At 42.0% G+C, this 24,422-nt stretch overlaps 1 protein-coding gene across 4 annotated transcripts in view; it reads left to right on the top strand.

The window, feature by feature from the left end:
• pamr1b (peptidase domain containing associated with muscle regeneration 1b) overlaps positions 1-17,414 on the top strand; it is a 62,861-nt gene extending 45,447 nt beyond the window's left edge. For all 4 annotated transcript variants that reach the window (XM_084365077.1, XM_084365079.1, XM_084365078.1 and 1 more), the window contains 13 exons: positions 1,308-1,484; positions 3,057-3,182; positions 3,749-3,863; positions 6,717-6,934; positions 7,707-7,814; positions 10,177-10,347; positions 10,485-10,676; positions 10,834-11,709; positions 11,801-11,977; positions 13,188-13,254; positions 13,382-13,611; positions 16,025-16,383; positions 16,463-17,414. In XM_084365077.1, coding sequence (XP_084221203.1) covers positions 1,308-1,484; positions 3,057-3,182; positions 3,749-3,863; positions 6,717-6,934; positions 7,707-7,814; positions 10,177-10,347; positions 10,485-10,676; positions 10,834-11,709; positions 11,801-11,977; positions 13,188-13,254; positions 13,382-13,611; positions 16,025-16,383; positions 16,463-17,011 — 3,365 coding nt within the window. In that variant the 3' untranslated portion in view covers positions 17,012-17,414. The remainder of the gene's footprint in view (positions 1-1,307; positions 1,485-3,056; positions 3,183-3,748; positions 3,864-6,716; positions 6,935-7,706; positions 7,815-10,176; positions 10,348-10,484; positions 10,677-10,833; positions 11,710-11,800; positions 11,978-13,187; positions 13,255-13,381; positions 13,612-16,024; positions 16,384-16,462) is intronic.
• The last annotated feature ends 7,008 nt before the right edge of the window (positions 17,415-24,422 follow it).

Below are 24,422 nucleotides of genomic sequence, written 5' to 3' on the forward strand. Positions count from 1 at the left end.
TGGCGCATGCCAAGCTACGGTGCGACACGGCACGCAACGGAACGCTGCACCGCGCCACGCCATGCCACAAAGACAGCGGACCACACAATGTAACGTGCTTGCTTAACATGCTTTAAGACCAATACACAAATGCAGCTGAGCTGAGGTTATTAAACAATACATAACCCCAGGAACAGACAGGAATCATAAAACAGCTCTGCAACAGCTTTATGGAGGACAAACTGTGTCCTTAAACCTGCACTGACGTTGACCTAGTGGCACTGCACAACCTACTTTCTGTTTGATTAATATCAGTGTGTGTGCCATACCTCACTGCGTCTTTTAGGAGAAATAGCTGAGGAGAAGGCCAGATTGTAGCTGGACTGAGATACAATTTATGATATCATTAATGTGGAAGGGCAACAGGGACAACTCGCAGCATTCCAAGACATCTGTGCTTCTCCTCTCTAGTTGACTGTCTGCAAACAACCACTAAGAGATTGATATCTATGCTTCGGCGTACTGGAGCATTTGTATGTCTGTGTCTTTGATTCTAGGTTTCACAAAATTCATATAAACAGCAAACCTAGTGTGCAGCTATGAGCTTACAAATAAAACTAGCATGCAAGTGTGTCTGTGTGTTTTTTAGGTGGGAAAGTATCAGGATGAATAAATGGTGGGAGACTTTATTATGATTGCAGGGCTGCAAGGAGGGTATGTACAAAATGCTGCACTGACATTGTGCCAAGTTTAAAGTGCAGCTTCTGTTAGTTCTCCGTCCACGTCTGCCACTAGAGAATTTCCACTTGTCTGTTTCAGCTTTTAAATCGGCACTGTTACATAATTATAACCCCGGCTCAAAGGTCCTTGAGTCACGCGTTTCCAGTCCAATTAAACATTGACTTTATTTGCTAAATAGGTCTGTTTACGCTCTGCTTCTGAATTGCTTTCTGATTAATGTGTTTGTGTTATGTGTTTTCGCTATGACTTTACCGTTGCGGCATGTTGTCTGATGTAATATACAGAGGAGATAAACTATTGAGAGACGTGCAAAGCTTGCGACCATATGGCAGTGGAAATAACCAGAGAGCCGGTGCTGAGCAGCAGCTCAGATAAACATTGAACTCACCAAAATCCTTCCACTGCAACTCTGGCTTCTGCTGACCATAACCAATGTCTGCTGTTTTTTTCCCACAAGGCCGGTCATGATTGACTCATCTTCCCCTCTATTTCTGTACACGTCTGAGATCGTGTTACATAATATTTCCTGCTTGCTTGTTTGGGTGATTTTTGCTGAACAGCTGACCATGACATATTGTTTTGTTCAGATTACAGGTATCTGTACAACCACTGCCCGGGCCCGGAGTGGAACGTTATGTGCAGAGGCTGCTGCGAATATGACGTGATCCGCTGTAAATGCCCCCTGCAGGGGACTCCGGTGGGCTACGCAGTGCCCTGCTGCCGCAACGCCATTAATGAGTGTGACCCCTGCATCATCCATCCAGGTAGAACTTCAACCCAATCGTCAGAATAATGTTGATATGCTGAAACTTTATGTTTCTTTACATTCAGTTTGATGTTGTGACCCCGCTGTGCTTATGGTCTGGTTAGGTTTAGGCACAAAATCGCTTGGTTGCAGTTAGGAAAAGATGGCGTTTTGTATTACCTGGTTCTGTTGCCGCTAACACAACTGGAAAATGCCCTCACATCTCGTTACAAAGGGTTAAAGTGGTTTGGCACTTGAAATGTTGAAACACAGTCTCAAACAGTGGTCTGTATGAAACGTTCAAATATAATGTATCCGTGGTTTGCAGGAACAATCTTTTCTGTTTTATTTCTACCAGCTACATTCAGCTTTCCTCATCAACAGAAGGTTTTATACAGTTGACCAAAAAACACACCTTTACACATTTAGCTGCACGTAGAGGAAGCTTTGTACAAAAACAACGGCAGAAGTAGGCCTACGTTAAACAGGAGAGGTCTCATCACAATCAGTGTTTACAGGAGGGGCGTAATACCAGAGAGCGTCTCTCTTTCTGCAGGGCAGGTTGTTCCACTAAGAAGTCGATTGCAGACTGTGTCATACTCTCGGATGAATAAAAAAAAAGTAGTAAATGCTAAAATGGGTCACCAAATATACTTGGGCAGCTGTTAATATACTTGGGCGGACCGCCCGAGTAGAGTCTGTGTGCAATTTGATGAGGTGTTGCAAATTTCATTACCTTGAACAAAGAAAAAGTTGGCAGTACCAGGCATTCTCTTTATAAAATATACATCTGTTGATTCTAGTCAGCCCATACATTTTCCATCCTTGAAATGAGTCTTTGTTTGATATGTACATTGTAGTTTGTGCAAGACCAAGTGCTGTCTATCAGCTACACAGCTGTTTGCATTGCAGCATTACAAGCAGTATAACAGAAAGCCTGAGATAATTTGTGTCTGATCTAATTTGTTTGCAGGCCGACACAGTACAGCCATGTATATACGTGAAAATATGGGCACCTTGGGATGTATGCACACGTGTGCTGCAGCTCACACAGCCAAACTCTTGCGTTCTCTCTGTTTTTTTCCTGCATGCCATCCACCTATACAGGTATGTCATGTTTTCCTCACAGCTTGAATGTACTCATGTTGTCCTTTATGGGGAAAAACAGCTGTTGTACATCACGTTTTACTGTTAAAAAGTGAAACATTTTCCAAGCCCTGATGTGTGCAATCATAAATGCCCACGTGTAAATCACCCACTTGTTGTTAACTACATACCTGTCCTCAGGTCAGATGTTGCCCTCCCATGGACAGAGCAGAGTCTCTTAAGTGAAAATCCATCCTCCCAGGAAGCCATTTAGGAGGTTTTCTCTGCATTTCTATTTCAGGAAGCAGCAATATGTTTTTTATATTCTGTTGTAGTGTAAGATGAGCTGAATGAGTTTAGCAGAGTTGAGATAGAGGAAAATATAGCAGGGTGAAGTGAGGTGACACAGCTCCAGATGTTTAGGTTCCCAACTCTGACCAACAATAAAGGATCTTTTGAAGGACTTCACTAATTTTATTTTTGTTTCCGACTCTTTGTCATTCAGGTTGCAGTATATTTGAGAACTGTAAGCGCTGTAACAACGGGACATGGGGCCCCAGGGATGACTTCTTCATTAATGGAAAATACTGCGCTGAGTGTCGGCCCGGCTGGTCTGGTGGAGATTGCATGAGTAAGTCTCTTTATTCTCCCAGTAGGCGGATCCTACATGGCTTTACTACAAATGATTGTTTTTCTTTTAAGTGAAATGAATACCATACTATATGTTCTTTCCTTCCCTGCTGATTTATCTTCATCTGGGACAACTATGCCAGCTTGGCAGGCTGCCATATGCCTAGGAGGTTTTCTATGAAGAGCTGAATGACAAGTCAGCGTCAACGTTTGGCAATCCCATAACATATCATTTAATATGCAACATTTGGACACAGACTGTAGCTTTCTCTATATGCAAATATTCTGCCAAGGGGTACATCATCCATAGATATAATTAAAAGCAGAACCTGCTGAGTGCCTTTGTTGCCCGTGTGCGTATTATGTTTATACTCCTTTATGTTCTTGAGCACAACACAGTGGCTTTGGACACTCAAATGTAATTGCTTTCTGGTTTGAATGGTAACCAAAGCAGCTAAATGTCGACCCTCAAAATAACAATTAAGCTGTAATTAACAGCCTCTGAAAGTTAAATAGCGTGCCACTTTCTTTCCAAAATAGAAATCATTCCCATGTGTTGTCATTTAGAGTGTGGGGGAGTGATCCGCAAACGGCAGGGCCACTTGGTGCTGGAGAGTTACCCCAACAACGCTCGGTGTGAGTGGACCATACAGGTGGACCGTCCCTTCACCATTGACCTCAGGTAAGACCATAAACATTCTGCTCCTGTAGTTCTTCACCGGTTTCTCACGTCATCAGAGCCAAATTTTTGGGGTAATATGGGTCCAGTCACATCAGGAAGGTTAGTGTTAATATTCACCGATAGTTAATCTTGTTTATCACGAAGCATGATGGGTAAAACCACAGGTCAGATTGTTCGTCGTCTTCAGCAGTCGCAACTTCCAAAGAATTTGAGGAATCAAATTGGGGCCCACAAACTTTCATAGGATTCCAGTAGTTTCTGAGATATTTTTGGTCTGACAAATGCCGGCATGACAAAAAATTGCACGTAAAGAATCAACAGCCAAGTGTCTTTTTTAGAGACAACGCCCAAGTTGTTCTGAATAATCACAGTCTTCACTGTTTTCATTAGAGCTACTTTCAATTATACAACCATTGGAGAAGTCTGTTGGTTGCACCAACAACAAGTGACCGCGTAATAGCTGATGTGGATATTATGACCACAGCTTACAAATAAATACACTGCACGTTGTTATCCCAGGTCGTCAAATACCAACGCTGCTTTGTCACCCTCCTCAGCATCTCATAGTGCAAAGCCTTCCTTCCAGAAGAATGGTTGCAGTTTGGTTAGGTGTAGGCACAAAGACTATTTTGTTGGTGATGTCTCCTGAGTGAATGTCAAGCATGTGACCTACAACTTTACCTTTTTTAGGACTACTGTATGAGATACGTTGGTGTATGACAAAATGTCAGTATTCAAGGGACGAGACTGGGCTGAAATACAGTATGTTCCTGTCAGAAACTAATGAAAATTGCAAACCCTTGTGTCAATAATGTTAAAATGGCCACAGCTTCATCTGGCCTTCAAAGCATCCGTTTTTGGGATCTTATTGGTCCATCTGTAATACTTATTAATGGCTGGCCTGCAAATTTCCAGACAGTTCAGATATTTCTGCAAGATGTATGTCAAGGGGCGGATGGCAAGTCTACAGCACAGTTTGGAAACCACAACATCCCCTTTTTTGGGGGGGAAGTTATTACTTTTCAGTCCTGTGATAACTTTCTATTTCTGTCGTTTTCTCCATTACACATGCAGCACTTTACAGGCGAGCATTTGCACAGGGTTTAAGAGGCAGCAAAAGCTCCATACAGTTAGATATAGGGACGGCATGCAGTCCATACGGTAATGGTTTATTGTGAGCATAAAATACATTTAATCATTCCAAGTATTTTTTATGCTGCGCACTACGCAGTAAACTGAACTACCGTGAACTATGAAATGCATAGATTGCTCGACTGACTCCATTCTGTAATGACAATATAGAGATGACGGATATTTATGTCGTATTTTTACGTCCTTTGTGACACAAATCCAACAAAATCCCTTAATGAAAAAGAGCTGCTGTGCTCAACCATAGACTAATGGAAAGTTATATGTCTGGGTCTGAGTGAAATTACAGCCGGGGCCTCCTTGTATTTTCTGTCTTTACGGTGACTCGCAGTACACTCGCATCACAGCCAACACACGTACAACTGGCACTAATTGTCTGGAGCTGCTGCAGGCTAACATTTAGCATTACTGTACATCTCATTAGTCTAAGCTTCCGTGACTCAAGGGGTCTGTGATAAAGGGTAAAATTAAAAGGATTTGGGAGAAAGCCAGTGTCTTGTATAAAGTTCATCAGTCCCTCATGTCCGTTCCAATGTAAGGCCAAAGGAGATTACATCTGAAATCGGCAGGAAGGGGAAAGGAGACTCCTTTGTGATTTTCCTAATCCAGCTGGCAGTCGTCTCAATGTCACACTCTGCCTGCAACTCAACCAGACAGCTCAAGAATTGAAAGCAAATGTAAATCTCCCAAAAGTTATCATACCCATTAAAATTCACATTTAAACGGGCCCTGAAGCAACTCCTTCTGGATGCCCTGACCATATTTAAACACAGCGAGCGTGTTTTGGAAATGTTTACACATTACCTATAAATTCAAGCGGTTTTATAGACATTTAACAGCTGCTGATCTGAAATAATGAGATGCTCATTTAGACTGGGATGAGTTATGCTGTTTATCAGCAGTAATTATTGCCATTACATAAATGTTATGGCATATACAGTATATGTGCACTTAAAACTGCTGAATAGGCACAAAGCCCAAGATAGGTGTCAGTTTGTTTTGCGTTTCTTCATGTGCAGACAGTTTTATTGTTGCTACAAAGCATCAGTAATTATTGTGCTTCATCTCAACATTTCATCTGAACTTGTATTGTATTGGTGCAAAGTATTTGCATACAGAAATAACATGGTCTTACTTGCCTTTACCTGTCTTAGCCTTGATCTCAGGTGACGTTGTTCCCTTTAATCTTTTTCCCGCTGCACACAGCTTAACCCCCACTCCTCTTTGTTATGCACACACAAAAACAAAGCAACATCAATCTAAAACTTCAACTGCTGTGGTGGTTAAAATGAGACACATTTCACACACCATTGAGAAGAGCAAGCATTATAATAGTGGGGCAAATCACCTCCAGCAGCTGTTAATGTATTCAGTAGCAATCATTACCGTTCATGACTTGTTTGCTGGCTGGAGATTTTAAAGCATTGGTACCATGATGCCAGCTTGTGTGGCACTGCCAGGGAACACAGGTGCTCTCACAGTCCAGGAAAACACCAACGTAGTCGAACCACAACGGAAAGTTTTACATCGAAAAAAAAAACAAAAAACGGTTTGCTTCAAACGCCATCATTCCCATAAAGTGTGTCAGAGCTTTGCAGCATTACAAATAATTTCCAGTGATGGAAAGTTGATGTTGTGACTTTTTTTTTTTAATACTTCAAACTGTTTCAACACCATTTAGTTTGTCATTTTTTTCTCTAACAGGTTTATGATGATGAGTCTGGAGTTTCACTCCTCTTGTCGTTACGACTACGTGGAGGTCCGAGATGGCGACAGCATCAACTCGCGTGTCATCGCTCGATTCTGTGGGAACAACAGACCCGCCCCAGTTCAGAGCTCTGGAAACAGTCTGCACATACTCTTCGTGTCTGATGGTTACAAGAATTTTGATGGATTCTTTGCGATTTTCCAGGAGAGCTCAGGCAGGTCAAACACCAGTATCATTTAACAACAACGGAAACACTGCTGCTACTACTATTTATATGTATTTACTTCTTTATTTGGTGAAATAATGAATGTCCTACCCCAAATCCCAATCCTTATCCTAATTTGTACCTTAAATGCACAATATGTAAAAAAAAAAATGTTGTACTATAAAAATGCTACACACTGTATCTTTAAACTCAAAACCAAGTCCTAGTCCAATACCAGAGCCAAACTAGAGTTTGTTTGCTTAATACACAAAGTCATTTGTAAAGTCACACTCGGTGAACAAAGAGGCTCTTTAGGGCTTCAACAAAAGCAAACAGGAGAGAAGTTTCCAAGTCCAGTGTGCAATAAAAAGCCTTTAACAGTGCATGACCGACAGCTACATGTTTCGGCAAAAGCCTTCATCAGGCTGTTGAGCCTGCTAACAGCCCGTTGAGAAAGTGAGGACCCAACCAAAACGCCCTACTTTCCAGAAATGTCGCCATCCTCAAGCAGACACACACACACATAGACACACGTAAGTTACCAGCAGCTAAGCCAGATCTAGTAAAAGTAAACAGGGGCTCTCTGTGTAGAAATGCCAACGCACATTCAGAGATGGAAAGTCACATTGACATTTAAATGGTGCCAGCTTTGAATATGAATCCCTTGATGTAGCCTGCTGTGGAAAGCCATTCCTTTTGGCATACACATTGAATCATTACACTGCTAATAAATACAGCATTTCTTCTTGTAACCTAATTTCACACACTTGTATGTTTACAGCTTGCAGCTCCTCTCCCTGCCTGCATGACGGGACTTGTGTCCTGGACAGTTCTTATACATACCACTGCGCCTGTCTGGCTGGCTACACAGGCAAGAGGTGTGAAAATGGTGAGTCCGCAACATAACTGAGCAAGAACATAATGGAAAGGTGTTTATGTTTTGGGGGGTAAATGAAAGTAAGAAAAAATGCCTACAGGTTCTGATCAGTCTTAACAGCATACTGTGTGCATGACTTGAAGTTTCCATCCCTCAAACGTCTGAAAGACATGTGGATTACTGTATTGACACTTACGAAAGCTCAGAGTTATTCGAGTCATTTTCAGCTGAAATCAGACACACCTAGTTATGACAAACTTATCGGGAATTGAACTCTTCCTTCTTATTTTGCTGTTGTTGCTGCCCAAAGGCAGGCGGTGATTCACAGTCACAAGAGAGAAGTTTGTGGTTTGGACTTGGTTCAGGCCAGCTGCCTTCCCCGTCCGTGCATCTATGGTTTCGGTCAACCAACTTTTCGGGAACTACAAAATATTTTTGCAGGAAATTAAGCAGCGTCCAACCAACTAATGCATGACATCATTCTGCTGTGGACAGATAAATTAGGTGAAGGAACTGGCTGAGCAAAGAAATTAAAGGGCAATGACAGGGAGATACCCAGTAATTGCCAACTGAAATCCAATGAGGTCATTTTGCTCTCTTCGTCATGTGTGGCACGACCCAATCAGGGTGTGGTTGGCCTGAAAGGTCTTTTATTTATAGGTGTCTGGACCCCAACTTGTGTTTTCATACCCAATACACCTCCCTAAAGATCCTGCAAAAACAGACTTCCTGAACCCCACTCACTTCTTTTCTTATGGTGTCTTTTTCAGGGCTAAATTTGAGTCTATAAAACGAATGGTGAAACAATTTCGCTTCTGTAACAGGAGCCAGCTTTTCCATTGGGGGAGAGACCTGTAAAAAAAGGCATGAGTTTTCATTCCACACAGTGTGCATTCATTTGTATTCCCACGAGGAATCCTCAGAAGAGAGCTGGATTAGTAATGTCAGGACATTTTGTGGAGGAAATATATTCTACGACGGAGAATTTTAAGAATTAACCTGACATCAGCCGTATTTTAGGTCTCCAATAATCAACCTGTCATCTGTTGTAAGCCTGAGCTAAAACTCATTCTGTAGGAGGGAATCTTGACACGTTATCGTATAAACTCGAGAGAAATTATTTCTCTCTTCCCTTCTCATTTCTCTGTCTGAAACAGTTTAATCTATTCCTGAGTCTAATCTGTTTTGGAGTGCTGCGTTCAACATAGTTTCCAAGTCGTTAATGAAAGGAATGATGATGTACTTACAGTATGTGTCGCTGTGTATATTACATAAGCATTCCAGCCTAATAACTCCAGACTCATCTCATTACATCTGTCCAAAAAAATCCGACATGACAGATGGATCATTTAAGGGCAAAAAAAAACAACAAAGGTTAGCCGCAGCACCTCAGGATGCTTCTGTTTTTAAAAAAAACATATTCAAAGGAGGTCAGCTACAGTTTACTTTCCCACTTTTGCGTTGGCCTGCAGCATTCTTCCTCCCCTAGAGGACTCAAGGTTGAAAATGCCGTAAGGCAAAAACGCCCAGATTACAGGGAGGGTTCCTTAGTTTGGAGCTATAAAACCACAGACAGTGAATTTCATGGATCTGACCTAAGTTAAAAGTTAAAGTCAACACCACAAAAAAAACCTCCCGAGGGATCATCTCACAGAGAGTGCTGTAATGGTATGATAACGTTAGTGTTAACATGTGTGTTTGAGTTTCTCTGAACTCACTTGTGGTCCTGCACCGCAACGTTCCCGTGCACATTTGCAGTTTGCCTTTAAGATAGAGATAGATCATCTGAATGCTAAATGAATTGCACGATAATTGCGCCCTTTATGACATGGATACTGTTATTTGTAGAAGGTTACACACAGTGTTCCACCACCACCACTCTCTACTTCCCCACTTCATAAAATCCACTTTTACAACACTGGAAAATTGAACAGTTTGACTAAAGCTCTTTTACAGCATCTATTTCTTCCTTATTTACGAGCTACGTGCTCAAGTCTCGCTGTGAACTGTTCACACTTCACCAAGATGGGTGAAATTATTCATTAATGAGCCTCTACGGAAGCAGGCTATGCTTTTAAAGCTCTGGGCATTTTTAAATCAAGAGTAATGAGTCTGAGAGCTGAGATTTAGGTTTGTTTATTCCGCTACCTGTCTGACCTGCAAACAGCAGAAGGCAATTATCTCACTGACGCTCTGTATGTGTGGTCTTTTACAGCAGGGAGGTGCAATAAACAGATGTTTGAGGAATGCTGGAGATGCTTCCTAAAATCCTCTTTACATCTAAATTTGGACGGCCCGGCAGTCAGTTATGAAACAGGAAAATAACACAACATGTGTGCGTGAATAAAATGTGCGTGCCTGTATTTCCACTCAGTGGTGGGATGCCACAGGCCTCCAGTGCCCACCCATGGCTCCACAGAGGGTTTGTTCCATCACTCGGGGGCACGCATCAGTTTCCGTTGCGACCCTGGCTTTGAACTGCGAGGCTTTTCTTCTGCCGTCTGCCTGAGTGACGGCACATGGAGTGCTTCTGCCCCAAAGTGTGGTAAGATAATGATGTGAACTGGGAAAAGTCATTTGCTTGTCTCCACATGCCATACAAACTGCCCCAGAGATGGTGCAGATTGTGGAGAAAGGCAGATCGGCAACTTCTAAAAGCCTGATTTTTCTTCCTGTTTACAGTGCCAGTGGAAAGAGTATGTAGTTTACCACCCAAGCCAACACATGGGGACCACTTCTTGGTCTATGGACCCAATGATGTCCTCATTGCTTTACAATACCTGTGCAACCAGCCCTACGAACTCAGTGGGAACTCTCAGAGAACCTGCCTCCCTAACAACACCTGGAGTGGGACTCCTCCTGTTTGCACCCAAGGTCAGACACATTGTCACACAGTCAGTGCAAAAAGTTATTATCAGTTATCTCTTTATTATTGTACAGATAATCGATCAGAAAATGAACAAAAATAATTTGCAATCAGCTTCTGTCTGACAATTCAGTAATGATCTTTCTTTGTGTTGTTTATCCGCAGTGAATAATACTCTCACTGAGGCAGAAAAGGGCAAAGACAAGGCAAAAGAGACAGAAACAGATAAACACACAGACAAAGATATCAGCAAAACTAAAGAGAAAGGTCAAGAGAACACAGCTGGAGAAAAAGAAAGTGTTGGAGGGGGAGATATAAACACCGGGCAGGAGAATACAACAGCAGTCGACAGAGAAGATAAATATACTGATACCATTCCAGAGCAAACTACGTCTGAGGGCAGGAACGATGGAGAGCCAGAGGAAAGAAATACTGGGTCAGAGAAGCCCAGTGGAGGCAGCAAAGACAAAGTGGATACTCAAGGCCCAGACAACAGCCTGAATACGGTTGAAAAGAAAGAACCTGAGGTAACAAAGCCACCTGAGAAAAAAGAAGAAGGCAACCAAGACACAAATTTGGAGACAGTAATAACAGATGTACCGGAAATAGTTGTGATAAAAGACAAAGGACAAGAAGAGAAGGAAAGAAAAGAGGAGCAGGTGAATGGAAAACGAGATCCAGATAAAGTCGGCCCTAATGATACCAAGCTGAGACCGGTCATAACTGAGGGAGACAACACAGTGGAGATACTCGAACAGGAAATGACAAAGAACGACACAGTTATATATGATACAAAAGACACAAAGAAAGAAAATAATAGCATAGATTCTCCAGAGGCTGGGAGGAAAATCATCCCCACCAGAGTCAATATTACACAGTACACCATGTACAGTGCGGGAGGTGGGGAAAGCGGGAAGCCAAAGGAAAAACCAACAATTCCAGAGGACAAGACAGAAAAGGACTCTGCTGAGAAAACAAAGGAGGAGTTGGAGAGGGAGAAAGAAAAAGAAAAGGAGAAAGAAGTCAACCAAAGCTTCGATGGTAAGAGACTCATTGAGAAAAATCAAAATAAATTCTATCCCCCTCTCCTTCGTGTTCGCCCTCACTTTTACCGTCTGTTCCCCTCCTGCAGAGAAAAGCTGCCCGCCTCTCCCTCGCCTCTACCACGGCTACCAGCAGCCGATGCCCGGGGTGGAGCCTGAAACAGTGGAGTTCTTCTGTAACCACTCATATGCTGTCAGCGGCGATGCCCGACGCACCTGCCAGCCAGATGGTACCTGGAGTGGCAAGCAGCCCCTCTGTGTCAGAGGTACCGTCATCTGTTTTGATACTGTTGTTTTTTTTTTTTTATTATTTAAAGCCCCACGGCGGCTGCCAAAAACATGAAAGGCCCTCTCGAGAGCCAGTGTTTGATTTGTTCCTTCCGGGCTACTGTAGAAACATGGAAGAGGATCCACTCATTCTGTAATATTAAAGGCTCATTCTAAGTTAATGAAAACACAGCGATTCTTAGTTTCAGGTGATTAATCACTAATGAAAACATCATTATGATTCTGCACACTGGACCTTTTATTGCTGATATTGATGCTAGTTGGATGTCAGTGGAAGGTGTGCATGTAGAGCATTTTTTTAATGATTTTTACCATCGAAAGGGTTTTTTTAAGTATAAACACAATACAGCAGACTCAGTGTTTCATCAGAAAATGCGTAAATATTTATTAAGGGATCATGGGTTTCTCTCTTTCTCTCAGCACATCAAACTTGTAAATATAAAATAATTATGCTAAAGTTAAATGCTGGTGGGCAGAGGATTCCTTCAGTACAATAATCCATCAGTCTGGAGCTGTAAATGTTAATTAGTTCTTGATGGATTTTGGTCCGGACGCTCTTCAGCTCTTTGCCAAGAGGTCAGCGGTCGAACTTTCCTCGGGCTCGGCTTCGTCTGATGAATTAAACAGGTAGAGAAAACACTTTAGTTATACAGCAGCCAAATAATGTTCTTTTTTTCTAGTCCTGTTAATAAACTCCTGAGGTAATACTCCTCAAGGTAATACTACTTCACTTTCTTGCTGGGTGTTAGATGAGAAGACTCACACACTCATATATTAAACTACAGCCAGCAGCCAATAAGCTTATGTGTAGCTTCACATAAAGATTGAACCAGGGCAAAACAGCTAGTCTCTGTCTGGAAGCAACAATATTTTTTTTTGTGAATTCTGTGCTCATAAATGGATTTGTTTCACCCCCAAACAGAGCCTAGCCTAACCGGTGCCCACTGCTTCCAGTCTTTATGCTCAGCTAAGCTACCCAGCTAATGTTTAATGTAGACATGAGAGTGGAGTTTATCTTAGTCGTGTAACTCTTGGTAAGAAAGCAAATAAGTGTATTTGCGAAAACATTAAATTCCTCCTTTAACTGTTACATCACAGTCACTGTTCCAGCTACAGTAGCCTCATTCAAATCGCTGCGGCTGTTAATGTGTTATGTGTGTGTTCATAAATGTGTGTATTTATTTGCAGCATGTCGGGAGCCCAAAGTGTCAGAGCTGGTTAGACAGAGAGTCCTTCCACCTCAGGCACCGTCCAGGTATGTTTACTGATGCATTATGTTACATAGCATGTCATGTGGTACATACATTTTTCTGCACTCATATTTGTCCACTCAACCTGAGGGGTAATGTCTGCATACATCTGGCTTCTGCTTCTCACATCAGAAAGACACCTGTGCACAAGCTCTACTCCTCTCAGCGCGGCCAACAGCTCCAGTCTGTCGGCCCCACTAAAGCCCCTGTAGCGCTTTTCCAGCTGCCCCAGGGCTTCCACCAGCTTTACACACATATAGAGTACGAGTGCGCCTCCCAGTTCTACCAACACTCTGGCAGTTCTCGTCGCACTTGCTTGAAGACCGGGAAATGGAGCGGGCTTCATGTGTCCTGTTCACCAGGTGAGGGCAGCAGAGGATCACCAGTCTCTAGTCTGACAACTCTCTCACAGAGCAAACACACTGACACACATTTTAATACAGTGATTTACACCCACAGATCAACAATGGTATGTGATACAAAATTATGATGTGATCACTCAGACAGCAGTGGAGCGATGTTGACAAAATATTATCACTGCCTCTAATTAAGACAGTGAGGAATACGTTGTCAGCTTCTTTACCCATCTCTTTTGCATTCCTGCCAGCGTTGTCTCTCATTACTACATAGTAAAAGTCCCCAAAGCTCCTAAGATAAAAAGCTAACGGCTGACATTTACGGCTGAGCTATGAGATAGATGCAATGAGACTTTAAACGATCAGCGTCTTTGATTAAACAAGGCTTCTTCCAGGTTGTAATGAGCTGCGCAAACTTCTTCTTCATCATCAGCCGCAACAACATTTGAAGTAAAGGCAGTTAGTTTGGAGAATGTAAAAAGTTTTAACACTGTGACAGATGTCTCACAGATGATGATAAAGTCACAGCTTGTCAGTGAACCATGGCTTCTAACTTAAAGACTTCTGATACAATAATACCAAAGGTTGCCTTGACATATTACACACACAGTGTCCCTCTTTGAAGCATAATAACTTTCTTGACAACACAATTTATATGAAAGACTCTCCTCACTGTGCTAGGGTTGTTCGGTATACCGGTACTAATTTGGTACCGGGGTACTGAGGCATTTAAACGGTACTATATTGACAAAAAATGATCACTACAAAAACAATAGGGTCCTTGCAGGTTCCCTGCTCGGGCCCTAATATATATTAGGTCGCATTTTTCACTGCCTGAACATACCCCAAAACTCTCCAAACTTGGAATATATGTCCCACCTAGCGAAAAATTTTATAATCTGTTGTCGTTGTGAATTTCCATCACTAGGTGGCGCTATAATCAAGGAAAGTGCATTTTGGCTAATAACTCCTACATACTTTGTCGCACATTCAAAAACCTCATAAAACCTCCAAACGTTGCACACAGCATCTGTGGACCGTTCTCACAAAAAGTTGTTAAAAGAATTGTGATATTCCAAACAATACTCAACTTATTAAAGAACAACTTCCTGCACATTTCGTTCAAAACAGGAAGTGTTGCATATCTCCACATTGGTTTGTCTGAATGACATGAAACTCAGGATACTACTTCCCCATGAGCCCCTAAGGCTCTGTACAAAATCTTGCCCGATGACCACTAGGTGGCGCTCTTTAAATTGAAGTATTTTATATCTCCACATCGGTTGGTCAGATTAACACAAAACTTGCTACACTCATTGCCAATGCCCTCCTGAGGACATCTGTTGAAGGTTTTACCGATCCGTCACTAGGTGGTGCTCTGGTGCTAGTTTCATTAGGGCCCCAGCAGGTAACCTGCGATGTCCCTATTGTTTCTGTAGTGAGCAGTATTTTTCTTTGTCCGAAATGATCGCATTTTTCACTGCCTGAACATGGATGAAAACGGCATATTTGACAAACACATTAGGCCTGGCCAAAAATGTTATAATCTATGCTCGTCCTGAACGTCCATCACTAGGTGGCGCTATAATCAAGGAAAGTGTGTTTTGGCTTATAACTCCCATATACTTTGTCGCACATTCAAAAACCCTATATCCACGCGTTCCCTGAATTCTGTTGAATCTCGTGATGTAGGCCATGCTAATTTGCAAGACTTGTTTTTTACGTTTTATATCTCTAAATATTTTTTTAAAATTTTGATTATTTTTTACATGTAAATATTAGCATGTTAGCTCAATAGCTTCCAGGTCATGTGATCAATTGACTCAAAATCAGTGTGGGATCATGTAACTACACTGGCTGCATGAGATACACCTCTTGTTTTTACGTTTTGCATCACTAAATATTTTTTATTATTTTTTATTCATTTTTATATGTAAATATTAGCATGTTAGCTCAATAGCTTCCAGGTCATGTGATCAATTGACTCAAAATCAGTGTGGGATCATGTAACTACACTGGCTGCATGAGATACACCTCTTGTTTTGATGTTTTACATCTCTAAATATTTTGTATTATTTTTTATTAATTTTTATATGCAAATATTAGCATGTTAGCTCAATAGCTTCCAGGTCATGTGATCAGTTGACTCAAAATCAGTGTGGGATCATGTAACTACACTGGCTGCATGAGATACACCTCTTGTAGGTAGATTTATTTTTCAGGCAGTTAACAATAGAATATTGTCCCCCCATCTATGCCACTGCTTTGCATTTTGGTAAACAATCTTTAAGACAGCAAGCTTATGTGCACGTTTAAAACGGAAGCTGTTTGATGGGAAAGGAGATTCAAAGACAACCCTCAAGTGTTGACACAGTGTCTCTCTGTCTGTCCTCTCATCCTGTCACCTCCCCTTTGGCAGTGTGTGGGAAGCACCCCACCTTTGACCCAGAGAGGCCAGTGGAGGCTCACTGGCCTTGGCTGGCAGCCATCTACCGTCGCTCCACCAACGGAGCCGAGACAAAGGTGACCAAGGCAGACAGCCAGGCAGGGTCCCTGAAGAGGGACGGTGGAGCAGGAACTGGCAACCTCAATCAGGCTTCTGACTGGCAGTTGGTGTGCAGCGGGGCTCTGGTGAACCAAAGGAGTGTGGTTGTTGCAGCCCACTGTGTGACAGAACTGGGGAAAGTATATCCTCTAGATGCAGCCAAGATCAAGGTGGTGGTGGGGAAGCACTACCGTGACGACCAGAGGGAGAGTAAAGGTCTACAACACCTGAGGGTAAGCTACTGGAGATATGGTCTTCTCATGATCCTTTTTAATCAAACCTGCACAGTAAATCCATCTCTTTCCCCTTTAGGTGGCCTCCATTGCTGTTCATACAAACTACGACCCCAATGTTCTCGACTCTGACATCGCCGTGGTCAAGTTGCTGGACAAAGCACGGATCGGGGAGAAAGTGACGCCCCTCTGCATCTCAGACAGCCAGGGAGAAGAGGTAACTTCAGGACAAGGGCTTGTGACAGGCTGGTCTCCACTGCCCGATTCAACTTTAAGTCCCGATGAGAGGGCGAGGGTCGGGCTCGTTCACCTTGCGGACGTGGTGCCATGTGAGCAGCAGTACGCTCGTAACGGCGTGCCAGTCAGCGTCACAGACAATATGCTCTGTGCCAGCCAGAAGCCTGACTATGTACCCTCGAACATATGTCCGTCTGACACTGGGGGAATCCTTGTCCTCCCCGCCCTCTCTGAGGACCAAACACCCAACAACCAGAAGCATAAAGGGTTGTGGAGACTCTTGGGACTGGTGAGCTTTGGCTATGACCAAGGGGAGTGTAATCCTGATCTCTACACCGTCTACACACATGTAGCCAACTTCAAAGACTGGATACAGAGCAATATGAAATAAAAAAATCCTACTGTCTGTCTCACCTATGCTTCTAAAATATTTAAAAGCATTCATATCTTACACTCTTCTCCCTTATCTTTTCTTTCTTGGTCTCATTGCACAAGGGCATTTTCTTACTCCATGCAGAAGCACTGTAAACATTGGACAACACAGTGATCTAACTGAAGGGGGTGCTAACACATTAGATGTGCTGGGCGTCAACCTTTCATCAGAAGACTTCAGTGTTCAGGTCCCTCAGGCTGAGGTTACAGACCATTTCACGATGGTTTGAATTGTACTCATTGGTATGTATATATGTTGTAACGTACTGAATTATTCTATCAATTCATACGACGAAAGAGATGTACATATTGTGTTTGAAAAATCATGACGTTTTTAATTAAAGAAAATGTGGGTGTGGTAACGCTCGTCAGTGGTGTGATTTTTTTTTCAGCGCGTGTGCACGCTTAAACATATTGTGCTGAATTAAATCCTTTACGTTGAGACGATGTGTAATGAAACACCTTATATTTGCTCCGTGAAGCACACAGTGGGGTTGTGCTGTGAAGCAAATGAATCCAGGTCAGAGCAGCACCGTTTTCACAACCATAAACAGAGCACGTTATTCACAGATCAATTCCTCGTTCTGTGCTCAAATTAAATCAATTACTTCCATTCTGACCTTCCTCCATTATTCAGACGTGAGTTTACATAGAAGGAGCAGCCGCAGCTTGTGTCGACTTCCAACAGGGGGCAATAAAGAATACATTATGTTTAGGAGCAGCGAGAGATGAGCTGGGCTCTTGATTTGGGGATTTCATAATAATTTAAGTTACAAGCTGCGTGACACGAAGAACCAATGTTGAAATGATACAAACCATAGCAATTAAACAGCTAATACCAGGAAATAAAAGGGAGAGAAATGGAATAAAATTTTGACATCCTATAATAAAATGAGCTGGAAAAATTAAATACACTAAAACAGACCAAAGGTAGGTTTTTTATTCAAGATAAGTGATATAAAAGATGATGCAGGACCCAGACTATGAAAAAAAAGTCGAGTAAAACCTGATTGTTGCATTCATTTATCCTTCATTCATTTGGAGGCAGCATATCAAAACGACAACACTGGTTAGGTTAGCATGTAAGCAAACAGTTGCCTATTTACACATCTATCACTCATGTGGCGTCGTGCCACTTGGCACCTGATAAATGTAAGTCTAATATCCACTCTCTCTATAGGTCAGTTTTAGTTCCCACCGGCTCCTGAGAGAAACGTATGTATATCAGTAGTTGCTAAATGTCAGTCATTCGGTGTGAACCATCTTTTTCACGACAGCTTTCTGCTGGAAATGTGGTCGATGAATGTCGAGGATCAGACAGCCAAAATGGCAGCCTGCTGGTGTCCCCCATGGAAAGTAATACTGTATGTGTGGTAGTTAATGGTGAGTGACAAATAATTGTTTGATCCCATTAGAGTTGTAACATGAATTATACAAATGTTTTGAGACCCCTCAGTGGACTGTATCTCTCATCTCAAACAAGACATTCATTAACACCAACATGGCCGTCACCTCGCCACAGTTAAACTTGTTTTTTCAAGAATGAGGAAAAACTAATGAAAGCGAGTCCTGTTGAGAGTTACCACCGTGACCAAGCAGAGCCTGTTGGTTGCGTTATCTGAGAGCCAGCAGGAAGGACCGGCTCTACAAGGTTAAAGGGAGTGTTTAGATTAGATTAGATTAGATTAGATAGACTATATTTATCCCACAACGGGGAAATTCAGTTGTTTCAATAGCTCAAGATGCAACAAGTACAGGAAAAAGAGTCAGACAAATACACATAAAGTTAAATAGAAAATAAAACAAGTGAGTGGAAAGTGACTGTTCAGGTAGTGTTTGAGTTAAACACTCGGACTGTGGGGTTTAATGTCACTTACAGCAGGGTGTGTGGTCCATTCCAGTATTTTCACTGTCCTGACTTGCAAAATTATCTTTTAAATTGACAAAGATTCTGTCTTAGATTCATGGCCCATTTCAAACAGGATCTAAAGAAATGATTTGTCTCTTCAGCTAGTGTGCATATATTTTCCGTAATAAGGTCCCGTGGTGGTCCAAGGGAAGGGTAAGGACGTTGCCTCTCAATTCACCACCACTACATTCGGATTTTGAGCACCCAGACAGTTTGACGTCTGTTGTCTGTTATAAAATCTTGATGAAATTATTGACAACACTATCGATTTACAGGTGAATCATATGGGGATAGTCCTAACTAATATAAAGTTTAAAGCAAATCAATGCTATGTATCCCGATGTCCCTTTCTTCAGAAAAAAATCTATAAAATCTATAAATCTGACTCTCGTATTTCAGTGGCAAGGTCACGCCGTCTGTTACTTTTGTTTCTTTAACTGAAATTCTTTCCTTTTCCACCAGACCAGCTGGTCCAAGACAGAGCTGCCAGACTTTTGAAAAGATGTGCCAAAAAGATAATCGCATAACATCTGTCTTGGCTGTATTTCGCTTTCATAAATATTCTACTCAATTTAAAAAATGTATTTCTACAGGACTTGGACGTGGCCCAGAATATATAATAGGTTTTCTAAAGCGTTATGAGCCTGAGCTTGAGATCCTCGGTGCAGTTTTGCCTCCCGGGTCTTATTTTCTTACCAGAGATGCCTGGGAGTTATTCTTTAAAACTTTTACGATGGGGTTCTGTAAATTTGTATTTGTTTTTATATCACAATCACCATATTTTCTCTCACTTCTTCATCATATTTTTACATTTTATTTTCAAAAGCACGTTGTAAGAATCTATTTACAAAAAGTACCTTACAATAAACTTCTTCTTTTTCTTCGTCTTCCTTCTATCGTTATTATTCTGCAAACATCCAGCCATCCAACACTTCATCTTAATAAGGTCACAATTAAAATGCATAACTGCTACTGTGCCTTTGTAACAAAATCAAAGACTTTCTGTCTTTCCTTCACCCATTAACTGAAGTTGAACAACAATCCCATGCTTCCCCTAACGAGAGTGGCTGGGAGACTGTCTGTTCACAGGCCCTGCTTAGCTCACAGGGCATCCTCCATACATGGGCAACACTTAACCAAGTCCTGACTGTCCTGGGAACAGAGATGTATCCCTGAGCAAAGTACCTGGATAATGATGAGAAAATGCCACCATGAGAACTCCATAGTTAACGCTGGAGAGGCAGCAGGGGCAAAATACTTAACACCAGACTTACACAAAATGTTTAGGTTTCAGTCCAGTTTCCCAGTTGGGCTGATGGGCCCTCTTTGTTCTCAGTGTGAGGAGAGGAACCCTTTGAACGAAACCGTTTTGGCACTAAAGATTCGCACGCAGCTCCGTTGTTAGTATTCCGGTCTGATATAGTGTGGGACTGCTAATTTTTCGTTTCTTTGTCATGCCAATATCTGGCTCGTCCCACATGGGACCACAAGACACCATCACAATAGAAAACATATGTCATCTTCCTGTTTTACAGATATCAGCAAAAATAAAATAAATTACATTACAAAATACTTTATCACCAATTTCTTGCAGGAAAAAAAAGCAACACAAATATGAAATTGCACATTTAAAATCAATTGTGCACATCTACAGTTTATTTTGATAAATAGCTTTTTTCTTTCATCTCCCATGTTTAGTCCAGGTAAATAATCTCAATGTTTCACGTGTAAATAGCCGGCTCAATCTTTGTGCATCCATATGTACAAAGTCAATATCTGTTTTATCTTACTAAACAAAATTCTGCACAGTAGTAAACAAAATGGAACTCATTTTCTATATCTGCCAAACAGCACACAGAACAAATCTGTGATCTATATATTTGTTTCTCTTGTTGTGACAGAAAAACCCTTTCAAAATTGGTCACAAATGTTTAAGGTAAAGCTGGGGACTGTGTTTTTTTAGGAACCTCGACTCATACGGGATCAAATAGTGCATTCATCTGGAACTACTTTCAGCTGCGGAGTGATATACATTTGTTGCACCAGTGAGCAATTACAGCACTAGCACGGTGCATCTGGGATTGACTCAAAATACATTACAGCGCCCACCTTCGCTGAAAGTAATTTGTCACCCGGTGCAGCGCATGTGTTTTTAATGGAGATTTATAGCGTGAGGAATAAAATACTGAATGTAAGACTTATGGTTACATGGGCAGTAATTGTTTCAAGGATCATTTCATTGTCGATTTTTCGTCTTTTGGTGGGATTTGGTGAGTATTGCTCGGTGTATTCCTCGAGCAGTACTGTGTTTACTGCCCTGTGAAATGATCCCTACCCCCATTTTCTACCCATCACGTTCTCAGCAACTCATCATGCTACCCCCAGACCGGTTCCTATTCCAGCCCCTTCAGCCCTGTAATGCATACATAAGGTATGAACCTAAACAGAGTAGGGTATTATTCGGTCATTACCTCCCCTATATGCCTGTACAAAATGGAAGAAAGCCATTAATACACCCTGAAGAAGTATACAACACACTCATGTTTCAACACACAAAGCAATTCTGCTGAATGGATGTAAAGCGCCGGCTGAGTTTTCATCCATATGCAGGCCTGCGAGTGGATCTCCCAGCCAGGAGTGGCAATATGATTTATTGCAGCTGTGATTGTTTGACTCCTGTGTGTGTGTGTGTGTGTGTGTGTGTGTGTGTGTGTGTGTGTGTGTGTGTGTGTGTGTGTGTGTGTGTGTGAAATATGCAGTATGTACATGTTGTGGTTCCTTTGTTTGCAGGGACAATAAACATTCTCTTAGTTCCCCTGATGCTGTGCACATCTGTACCATTCACCAGTACTGAAACCAGTCTTTCAGATATACAAGGATGAGCACACAGGTCGATACTTGCATTAACGTCCTCCCCGAAAGGAAACCTCCCCACCTCCCCTAGGGCATCTCTGAAAAGCTTCATCACCCCCGAATATCCTTGTGACACTTTCCCAAATTCTCCTGTCAGAACCTCAGCCATTGACCCAGGCCCTTGTGAAACAAAGTGTACCCTTTATGAACCCGAGCCAAACCGGTCATGCTGGGCGGTGTCTCCAGACTCTGGGTGCCACTGATGTAGCTTTCTTGTAAATGCTTTAAATGTTGTTAAAAGGCGGAGAAGCTGCTAAACTAGATGACACTACCTGACACAGGTGAAAACATGACCTCCTTGGGCAAGGTAATAAAAACGAATAGACAACAGAATGATTAATGCTACTTCAGTACATAATTTCAGGTGCACACAAAAAAATGTGTACAAGACGGGTCATGTTTTAGGCCCTGACTTCTACATTCGGCCATGTAGTTTGACTTGGTTAAGTAGTAAGTAATTTCCCGTCTCAAAAGACAGGATAATCACGAAGAGACCCATATCCAGTCCGTAGGGAGGGATCCCTCCTCTGCGGCTCTGCCTGAGGTTTCTTCCCTCTTTTTTTACCCCTGGTTTTTTCTCAAGATGGTAAGTTTTTCCTCAGTCGAATCGAGGATATCGTTCACTGTACAGATTGTAAAGCCCACTCAGGCCATGTGATTGTGATTTTGGGCTATATGAATCAAACTGAATTGATTTGATTTGTCTGTTATTGAGATTTCGAAAATGCGGACTTTGCACTAACCTGTGCAGAAGTGGAACGTCAACGGAGTTGAAAAGCCGCTCTGCCACTCACACGGCTGAGTCAGCGCCTGGCACTGGCTACATATCCTGGAACAGTTTGGGGATTTTGCTCTAATTTCTCCCCGTGCTCTCATTTACTGCCCAATAAGTTTTAAAGGCATCAAGGGCACAGACTCATACACAATTGCAATAACAATTTGGTTTACCTACACACACACGAGTAGTCTGTAAAGCAATATAAGAATGATCTTGAATGGCGCTACATTAACATCAGGGGAAGTTTTTCCCTCTCAGCGCACGGTCAGCTTATAAATTTTGGTAGGTTGACCGATAATCACATTGTAGGGAACGGGATGCGAAGTCATCGCTCATGACCTGTTCTCAGTAAGATGTCGTTGATCGTTAACAACATGAAGGTACAGGCCCAGTCCAGTCACCAGGAAAAAATGCTGGCATTGTTTAATGTGTATCAAATTTCAGCCGATGTTCATATTGGGAGGAGGTAATGTTTGTTTGCTTGGCACCAAAGCAAGGCAGCCACTGTTTGAGACCACGTACACTGCAGAACTTCAGCTCACCAGTCAAGACATGTGTAGCTGTCTTTGAGCCAAACATGTTGGCAAAGGCATGTTTTACTCACCGTAACGAAGTGGTTTTTGGGCCTAAATGTAACCAGACCTTAACCACAGTGTTGTCCAGACATAAAACTGAAATACATAGTGGTTTGCAGAAGTGTATGCCAATACAAACATTTAGTCTGGTGACTGGGTTGACAGGCTGGTGGATGGTCAAAATGGATCAGGTTGAAAGAATAAAGTGTCGTCTTTTTGTAAGGCCGAAGTCTTTGTGGCTTTTCTGAATTGCCACACCCAAAGGAGGGGTGAAAAGCCTTCTGTCATAACGAGGGGTGATAATCATTAAGATAAGAACGACAGCTCATGTCCTTGGACTGTGTCCTCTTTATGGTCTTGCACTCAAACAAAAGAACAGTTCAAAGCCTGTCAGTGTTGTCGTCTCTGCCCACATGGGCGGTGGGAAATGGTTTAGATGTTGGTTTCGGAGAATTAAAAAACTGTTATGCCCTTTTTCCAGTGAAAGGTAATGTCAGGGTCGGGATTTCAGATGCTGCTCAACAACCTGACAAGCACTTAAGGTGAAGCGTACTGACCCCTTAAAAAGTTATAAGACAGCCAGAATTTTAGTTAAAACATTAAAAACGATGAACTAATCAACAGATTGTGAAGAAATGACGGTGTTGACATTCTGTCAAAGACAGCGTCTGTGTGTGCAGAGATGTCTACTGAAGATAACATGATGCCCTGATAGCCTGCCATCCCTCCTACCTTCGCTCTTTCCTTCTTGACTCTTTTCTCACCACCTCAGAAACATTTCTGTCGACAGAAAATTAATCAGTCACTGTTTTGTTCATCAATGAATAGTTTCAGTATTTTTTTCGCACTGAAATAACAAGGTTTCACCTTTTCCAATGTGAGGATTTTCTACTTATAAATAACAATGAATGTCTAAGCCTTCATTATTCATAACCTAACATGATTTCTTTTCACTACACTTGAATCAAAGACATATTGCAATAATGTTTCCAAAGTTTTCCCCTTTTTATTGCCTGGATTATTCCTTATTGACTTCTTCTTTTTGCACAACCTCACCCTTGACACCATGCATGCACTCAACAAAACACAAACAACATGTCTGCCACATTATTCACTCTGAGTTATTAGTCAATAAAAAGAAGAAAGAAAGAAGAAGAAAATCACTTGGTGCTTTGTTTTGTGTCTCATGAATTTT

The sequence above is a fragment of the Pagrus pagrus genome (assembly GCF_965226575.1).
Source record: "Pagrus pagrus genome assembly, chromosome: 10".
In the NCBI taxonomy this organism is placed as follows: domain Eukaryota; kingdom Metazoa; phylum Chordata; class Actinopteri; order Spariformes; family Sparidae; genus Pagrus; species Pagrus pagrus.